The 9,440-nt window shown below is 41.7% G+C and overlaps 1 gene segment (V, D, J or C); it reads right to left on the minus strand.

Moving 5' to 3' along the window:
- Positions 1–3,113: 3,113 nt before the first annotated feature.
- On the minus strand, positions 3,114–4,227 carry LOC100852257 (T cell receptor alpha variable 3-like). The segment is given in 2 exon segments: positions 3,114–3,629; positions 3,717–4,227. Coding segments are annotated over 2 exon segments (462 nt in total).
- Positions 4,228–9,440: the final 5,213 nt, after the last annotated feature.

Genomic DNA, 9,440 nt, shown 5'->3' on the forward strand with positions numbered 1-9,440 from the left:
TTTCAAATGAGTCAACTCTTCGCATCAGGTGGCCAAAATATTGGAGTTTCAGCTTCAATATCAGTCCTTCCAATGAACACCCTTGGATCTCCTTGCAGTCCAAGGGACTCTCAAGAGTCTTCTCCAACACCACAGTTCAAAAGCATCAATTCTTTGCCACTCAGCTTTCTTCACAGTCCAACTGTCACATCCATACATGACCACAGGAAAAACCATAGACTTGACTAGACTGACCTTTGTTGGCAAAGTAATGTCTCTGCTTTTCAATATGCTATCTAGGTTGGTCATAACTTTCCTTCCAAGGAGTAAGCGTCTTTTAATTTCATGGCTGCAGTCACCATCGGCAGTGATATTGGAGCCCCAAAAATAAAGTCTGACACTGTTTCCACTGTTTCCCCATCTATTTCCCGTGAAGTGAAGGGACCAGATGCCATGACCTTAGTTTTTTGAATGTTGAGCTTAAGCCAACTTTTTCACTCTCCTCTTTCACTTTCATCAAGAGGCTTTTTAGTTCCTCTTCACCTTCTTCCATAAGGGTGGTATCATCTACATATCTGAGGTTATTGACATTTCTTCCAGCAATCTTGATTCCAGCTTGTGCTTCTTCCAGCCCAACGTTTCTCATAATGTTTCTGCATATAAGTTAAATAAGCAGGGTGACAATATACAGCCTTGACGTACTCCTTTTCCTTTTGGAACCAGTCTGTTGTTCCATGTCCAGTTCTAACTGTTGCTTCCTGACCTGCATACAGATTTCTCAAGAGGCAGGTGAGGTGGTCTGGTATTCCCATCTCTTTCAGAATTTTCCACAGTTTATTGTGATCCACACAGTTAAAGGCTTTGGCATAGTCAGTAAAGCAGAAATAGATGTTTTTCTGGAACTCTCTTGCTTTTTCCATGATCCAGCGGATGTTGGCAATTTGATCTCTGGTTCCTCTGCCTTTTCTAAAACCAGCTTGAACATCCGGAATTTCATACTTCACGTATTGCTGAAGCTTGGCTTGGAGTTTTGAGCATTACTTTACTAGCATGTGAGATAAGTGCAATTGTGTGGTAGTTTGAGCATTCTTTGACATTACGTTTCTTTGGGACTGGAATGAAAACTGACCTTTTCCAGTCCTGTGGCCACTGCTGAGTTTTCCAAATTTGCTGGCATATTGAGTGCAGCACTTTCAAAGCATCATCTTCAGTCCATAGCAGTGACTAAGTTTCTCATTGCTATGCCTCCCTCAAAACCCACTTCTACTCACGGTCCAACACATATGTACAACAATCCTCACAACAGTCCTTCCAATTATCTCAATTTTATGATTTAGGAGATGAGGCACATAGATTGTAAATGGCTGATCCACTCTGACATACTAAGAAGAAGAATCATAAAATATAATTTATGCTTAGTCCTCTTTCCATACCGTCCTTAAAATGAGATAAAAGAAAGGATAAAAATGAATATTATAAATAAAAACTCCATTGAATGTCTGGTTTTACTTAAAAGTTACCTGGTTATAACAAACATTTTCCAGAACATTTTTCCAGTAAAGGAAAAAAAGAATACTAAGCTAAGTTTCCTCCTCAAGGTCAAACAAGCCAATTACCAGGACCAAATGACAAAACAGAACTTCTAATGAAACTTATTTGCTCCCTCCTAGCCACCTCAGTCGGAGAAGGTAATGGCAACCCACTCCAGTACTCTTGCCCAGAGAATCCCATGGACGGAGGAGCCTGAAAGGCTGCAGTTCATTGGGTCGCACAGAGTCAGACACGACTGAAGTGACTTAGCAGCAGCAGCAGCCACCACCTCAGTAAAAGGGGGGCATATAGACCTGAGCACACAATGTCCCTTCCCTAGTCCTCCATTATAAAACACTCTTCCTTAGCCATCCTCCCACATCATTGTTTCTGAGAAGTCCACTGAGCTAAGAATATATCTCTTCTAGATCTTGCTCTGGTTACCCAGATCCCAGGACTCCCTGCACACAAGGATTCCCCAGATCCACTTTTAAGGTCTGCACGTGCTTCTTGCAAGGACCTTCTTCCCTGATATAGATATTCCACCAGTGTATACACAACCCAAGCCCAAGGGGGTACTCAAGCAATTGCTCTTTGCAGGGGTTGTATTCATGTTGGACTGAGGTATCCCCATCAAGAATAGAATCCAAAAATAGATCTGGATATATATAGGAATTTAGTATACTATAAATGCAGTATCCCAAATCATTGGAGCAAGTGTGACATTTTCAATCAGTAGTGTTCTTATGAATGTTGATCCATTTAGAAAAAATAAATGCAAGTCTCTACATAAAAATTAATTTCTTTTGGGATATACTCCTTTGAATCATATGGTTCAAAATGGAGCTGCTAGTTTCTTGCAGAATCATTCCCTAGACATCACTAATTACTTGGTCAAACGTAGGGCAAAGCTGGGCTAACCCTAGTAGCCACCACAACTTCCAGGGAACAGCATCTGACTCACACTGAGTCAACCAGAGCCCTTCCTGGAAGGTTCTAAGTTGAAAAGAGAAATAGAGAGAGGCATTGAGTCCAGTCGTTCACAAGGCTATAGGGAAGAAGATGTGATCACAGGAGCTGTAATTGGCCTACATGCTTATAGGACGTTCTTAAACCCTCCATTGTTTTGAATCCTCCTCACATTCTGTCTCACTTGCTTCCTCTCTTCTTCCTTCAGAGTCAAATTACCTCTACTTCCTTTTGTCACATAGCATTTTATGCACTTCTCTGTCTGAGCACTTACCAAACTGTTTTGAGTTAGCAGTTTACTTTTCATTCCTACAACCAACACTTTTTATTAACAGGGACTATTTGGGGAATGAGGGCTACACCACTGTTGAAATCTGTCTCAGCCTGGAGGAGCCTATAGGCTGAGGAGAAGTGGAGTGGTTAGACTACATGCCTGAGAGGCAGGCTGCCTGGGTTTCAGTCTACTGTTGAGCAGTTCTGTAACTTGCGTAAGATACATAAATTCTCTAAGCTTGAATGCCTTCATTGGCAAAGTGAAGCTCATGAGAAGTGTTGTGAGAATTAAAGGGGTTCACAAATGTCTGGGATCACACCTGGCATCTGCAGATCAAGGATGGTTTCTTTCACCTCTTTATGATCAGTTCTCACCAGAGTAGCTGGCACACAAGGATTTATTTCAATATATACTTGCAAATAAACAAATTTTGTAGCTTTACCAAAAAAAAAAAAAAAAAGTTATAATGAAGGACAAATCCCAGAGCCACACCGCCACCTTGTGGAGGGATAATAAGGCTTCAGGAGGTTTTCTGTGCTCAGGGGTTTGTATTCAGCCCTCCCTGCAGCCCCCACCACTGTGTCGCTCACAGCACAGAAGTACAAGGTAGAGTCACTCCCTACAACAGATGGTTTCTTCAGGTGGAAAGAGGTTTGGCTCTTGTTAAATTCAGCCTCAAAACCGTAGTTGCCTTTAACCAAGCTGTCCCCTCCGATGTATTTCAGAAGGAACTGGAGACTTTGATTGCGATGCTGGACATACCAGAAAAGATAAGGGCTCCCCGAAACTGTATAGGTGCACTTCACAGTCACTGGATCCCCTTCCGCGACAGAGACCTCAGCTTCTGGCTGAGTCACCGACTGAGCTCTCAGCCCACCTGTGAAGTAACGCACATCAGTGAAGCTTCTGAAAAAGAACGTAAGCGGGTAATACAAGTGGAAAACGGGAAGGGAACATCACTCACTGAGTGTAAACAGAATCCCAAGTGTCCAGATATGTGCAGAGGCCATGGTTCAAGCTGGGCTGGATGGGGGCTCTTATGCAGCTCACCTTTGCTGGAGATATGTCACCACCCCAGAGAGTATGTTCTCCACGAGCACAGCGTTTTACAAATGCCCCCTGGTGCTTCCTGGCACCTGTATCTTCTCTCTGTAGAGCAAGCTCTTCTCTCAAACCTCCGTGAGAAGCAAGACTGCAGCACCTCCTGCACTCAAGACAAACCGCCAGTGCAGCGCCCCCTAGAGCCCACTTAGAATGAAGAGACTTTCTAGAGACTTTCTAGCAGCTGAGCTTCTTGGAGAAGGCAATGGCAACCCACTCCAGTACTCTTGCCTGGAAAATCCCATGGACGGAGGAGCCTGGTGGGCTGCCGTCTATGGGGTCGCACAGAGTTGGACACGACTAAAGCGACTTAGCAGCAGCAGCAGCAGCAGCTGAGCTGCTTAACTAGTGACTCAGCAGTAAAGATTCGGCCTGCCAATGCAGGAGACTTCAGTTCCATCTTGGGTCAGGAAGATCCTCCGGAGGATCCATTCCAGTATTCTTGCCTGGAAAATTCCATGGACAAAGGAGCCTGGCGGGTTACAGTCCATGGAGTCACAAAGAGTCAGACACGACTGAGCGCGCCCCCCCTCTCCCCCCAACACACACACCCCTGGAGCTTCCAGGTCTTATCACAGGACCGGTCCTCTGGATGTCTACATTTTCCATTGGTGTTCAAGGAGAAGAATCAGGGATGTGTGAACCAAAGTGGGAAAAAAATTCATCCTGGGTGGAACAACTTTAAATGGTTTATGCTCTCTCAAGATAATACAGGGACAGAAAGAAGGGAAAAGCATATTTTGATAGGATGGGGAAATAAATAGAAAAATAAGAAGGGAAAGCATAGCGTTCAATGGAGAGAGAAAGAAAAGTGAAAGACAAGAAAAAAACAAATAAAGGGAAAGAGTAAGGCAAGAGAAGATGAATGGTAAGAATGAGCTTATTTGTGTCTTTAGAAATAATTTAGAGCTGACATCCAATTAAACCTCTTTGACCACAATATAACTTGGGTTTTTCTCTTGGTTAGGTCTGTTGGGACCCCTCCCTATGATATTTAAATAGTCATACAAGAAGAACTTGAACCTTCTCTTTAAACATTTTTAGAAAGAGAAAAGGAGTGATGGCCCTATGCTACTGATGCTGCTAAGTCGCGGCAGTCGTGTCCGACCCTGTGCGACCCCATAGACGGCAGCTCACCAGGCTTCCCCGTCCCTGGGATTCTCCAGGCAAGAACACTGGAGTGGGTTGTCATTTCCTTCTCCAATGCATGAAAGTGAAAAGTGAAAGTGAAGTTCCTCAGTTGTGTCCGACTCCTCACGACCCCATCAACTGCAGCCTACCAGACTCCTCTGTCCATGGGAGTTTCCAGGCAAGAGTACTAGAGTGGGGTACTACTGCCTTCTCCGGATGGTGTTATAAACTCTTTATAAATATGTGTCCTATTAAATAGTAGGTTTTACAGCTAAAAACCTTCTATGAAGTTTTGCAAAAATAGGTATTTTCCACATAGAGAGACTACTTAAAACAGACCAGATGAAATACACATGGATTAAAAGTTGATGGTTAACTAAGCTTGAGGTATTATGATGATGACAAAGAGTTCTAAGGGGAAGACAGGCTAAAGTTTTACACTAAAAAATGCCACAGTAGCAGCAGAGTGATTATTCAATAGAGTCGAACTTAAAGAAAATAAGCAAGTATCAGTATAAAGAAGTTGTTTCTTTGATTTTCCTTATTTTTCCTTTAAGTAATATCTAAAGAAACCACCCAATTTAGAAAGAGGATAGAAAATCTGTTTGCTTTCAATCAGAAAAAAAAAATGTGTGAAACATAGCTATTTCTCAAAGCTTTGCTAAGGATCTCATACTTCACTAATTGAAACCTTGACCCTATTATAATGTCTTTCTTTGAAATATGTAAGTTATCTTTAAATAATAATCTTCAAGTCCCAAAGAGGCTTATGATGAATGGGAAAATAGATAAATTTCTTCTCTTTCTGTCTACAGTTTAAGTGTTAGTGTTGTATCTTAAAAGGCAATGGCAGTCATCTCCAGAGGAATGATTGGGAAAAGCTTAGAAAAAGGAATATTTTTAAATACATGTGCAGGATTAGGGGAAATCTACAAGAGAAGGTAAAGCACCCTGGCACTAACAACAGTAAGTAGGCTTCACTACTCCTAGGCTTGAAGGAACAGAGGAGGAAGAAATGATCCCAGCCTGGGAGACCTGTCACTGAGGTGGACCCACAGGACCTGTGGATTTCAGCACAGGAAAGAAAACATAGCAGAATATAAACAGGCTGACCACTGTTCCCTGCAGTGGCTCCCAATGGGCCAAACCCAACTAGAAGCAAAAAAGACAAGTGCATTGAAGTCAGCCTCCTGGGTGTAGAGCAGGGTGGAGAGTAGACTTGGAGAGGAGAACAGAGAACAGACAGTTCCCTGACATTGGGTATAGGGTTCCCCTGTGGTCATGTATGAATGTGAGAGTTGGACTGTGAAGAAAGCTGAGTGCCGAAGAATGATGCTTTTGAACTGTGGTGTTGGAGAAGACTCTTGAGAGTCCCTTGGACTGCAAGGAGATCCAACCAGTCCATTCTGAAGGAGATCAGCCCTGGGATTTCTTTGGAAGGAATGATGCTGAAGCTGAAACTCCAGTACTTTGGCCACCTGATGCGAAGAGTTGACTCATTGGAAAAGACTCTGATAGGAGAAGGGGACGACAGAGGATGAGATGGCTGGATGGCATCACTGACTCAATGGACGTAAGTCTGAGTGAATACCGGGAGTTGGTGATGGACACGGAGGCCTGGCTAGCTGCAATTCATGGGGTCGAAAAGAGTCAGACACGACTGAGTGACTGAAATGAAATGAACTGATAAATCAGGCTAAATGTGGCTTTATCCTAAATGTCTTTTCAGGCATATCTACATAGCACTTTGATTGATGTAGCAAGATAAATGAGTCAAAACAATAGTCCAATATAGACTTTGGTGCCATAACTAAATTTTCCAGGTAATTGCCTAATCTCTTCTCCTCTCCTATACAGATACAGCATACAAAGCGTGTAGAACTATGCCTAGATACTGCAAGTGACTCATTGTGCTTACCTTCAACTATTTAATAATCAATTCCAAGAGACACAAATGAACTAAACCTTTAAGAGGCTACACATCCAAAGGATTCCTAGGGCATCAACTGAGCTTTCCGAATTGAACAAAATAGACTCACTAGCTCTTCTTCCTATGTGCTTTATGAGACTGATGAGGGTATTATTCATGAAATGTCTATTGTGAGCATAATGTTAAGCCCATTACATTTCTTGACTTATTTTTCCTCCTAATATTTTAGAGATGAAAATATTAAGAGTTCAGGAATATTCGATTATTCAAGCCATCCTTAAAGAAAAGGAACAAAGATTTAACCCATACTTTTCTGACTGTAAAAGCATAAATCATGTTGAGAATTTCAATTTTGATCATTTACTTTTTTAAAATACCTTACAATATTGGAAAGTAATTTCATTATTCTAATAAAGTTATACAATCATATTCTTATGTGCTACTTACCTTTAGAGGCTATCTTTTAACTGGGTGTATACCAAATACTGACTTCATATGTATGTGCCACTTCATCAAAGCAGCCCATAGATCATTGCTTCTAGGAGGTCCTCAGACATTTAAAGAACTGAATGAGCTACTGACCCCAAGAAAACCTTAGCAGCAATGTGGATATGACCAGCAGCAGGCAGAGCAGATCAATCTAGGGAGACCTTGGACAGCTCTGTGCCCACTGCATTGGACTCTCCATGTTTAGTCTCAGTCCTGCCGGCATCTTTAGTCTCAGGAGACTTACAATAGCTTTCTCAACCAGGAATCTTTTTATGAGAAGTAAATCTCAAAAAAAATGGAAATTTCTATACACATACAAACTTCCAGGATTTGGGAGTACAGGGAATTTTACTCTCCTGTGAATGTTTCAGAAGTCACCATCAAACTGAGAGCTTCATGATGCTTTTAACACTGTGCTGCCACTGAGCTCTCTTCTTCATAAATGGTCTCTCATCAGCTGTATTTTCCCCTTCTTTTATTTCATTCTTGTCCCACTTCCCCTTTGGGTAAGAACACCTTTAGTGTTCTACATGTAAGCTGGAAAACATCAAGTAAGGAAATTAGTTCTTGACAGTTTAAACAATAGAATCAAAACACCAATATAAAAGATAGGGTTTTCAATATGTCACTCCTCAATGAACTGAAAGGAACATCCTATAAGAACGAAAGGAATTCTCTGTCTCTTCTTGCTTGCCAAGGCAACGAGGGGCCGTGTGCTTATTCACCGTTTGTGGAACAGGAAGAGCACACGTGCGGAACTCATGGAGAAGATGCACACGTGGCTCATATTCAGACATTTCATTTGCTGAAAAGGCGAGATTAACAGTTTTAAACAAGCAATAATCCAAAACAGAATATGCCAAAAGAAATGGCACAAACATATATCAATTTATATGTGTACGCAATGTGGATGTTACTAGAAGCAGAGAATGGGCTTCCCAGGTGGCGCTAGTGGTGGCGCTCTGCCAATGCAGGAGACATAAGAGACACAGGTTTGATCCCTGTTTCAGGAAGATGCCCTGGAGGAGGGCACGGCAACCCACTCCAGTATTCTTGCCTGGAGAATCCCATGGACAGAAGAGCCTGGCAGGCTACATCCCTAGTGTCGCAAAGAGTCAACTCAACTGAAGCAACTTAGCACACACACAAAAGTAGAGAACAGTGGCTAAAGCCTCAAGACCTGGGCTCCTGAGTCTGGGATTCTCACATTAAACTTAGATGAGCAATAGAATTGCCAGAGAGACATTTATAGAAAATACAGACTTCTGGGTCTCATCCCTGCAAACTATGATTCAGTTACTCTGGAATGCAGGGGAGAAAAAAATCTACTCTTTTAAAGAAACTCCAGAGACTTCTGATAAAAAAAAAAAAAAAAATTGGGAATCACTGATCTATCCTAGGACTTTAGTCTCTAAAGTGGGAAGGAAAGGTCTGGGTAAAAAGACAAAGATAATTTAACAAGGATTGGGGAGTATATATTACAACTTATATTGTATTTAAGTTTAAAAATGTGGAATAAGATTGAGTTTTACTAATATTTCATATACTAATTGACACTGGCATCCTCACTTAGTGTATATATCAAATTGTAATAAGTAAAATATTCTGAGAAGGATTCAGGTTTCAAACTGAGGGCTGTTGGTAGTAGCTATTCACTCATTTGTTCCCTTTCAGCTAATTATACTATCGAATGTTAACTAAAGTACACTTTACAAAATGTGTGTGTAACTCCATGGACTACAGCCCTCCAGGCTCCTCTGTCGATGGAATTTCCAGATAAGAATATTGGAGCAGGTTATTATTTCCTACTCCAAGGCATCTTCCTGACCCAGGAATTGAACCCACGTCTCCTGCATTGGCAGGCAGATTCTTTACCACTGCACCACCTGTGTCTTAAAAAATTCCCACAAACAGTGAAGCTGGCAGATAATATTTAAAATGCAGAACGCAAGAAGAAAATAGCAGAGTGGACATGACTTCCTTTCTGCTATTTTCTCCTTGATTTCTGCATTTGCATTTTAAATATTATCAGCCAGC

Source organism: Bos taurus, chromosome 10 (genome assembly GCF_002263795.3).
Source record: "Bos taurus isolate L1 Dominette 01449 registration number 42190680 breed Hereford chromosome 10, ARS-UCD2.0, whole genome shotgun sequence".
Classification (NCBI taxonomy): Eukaryota; Metazoa; Chordata; class Mammalia; order Artiodactyla; family Bovidae; genus Bos; species Bos taurus.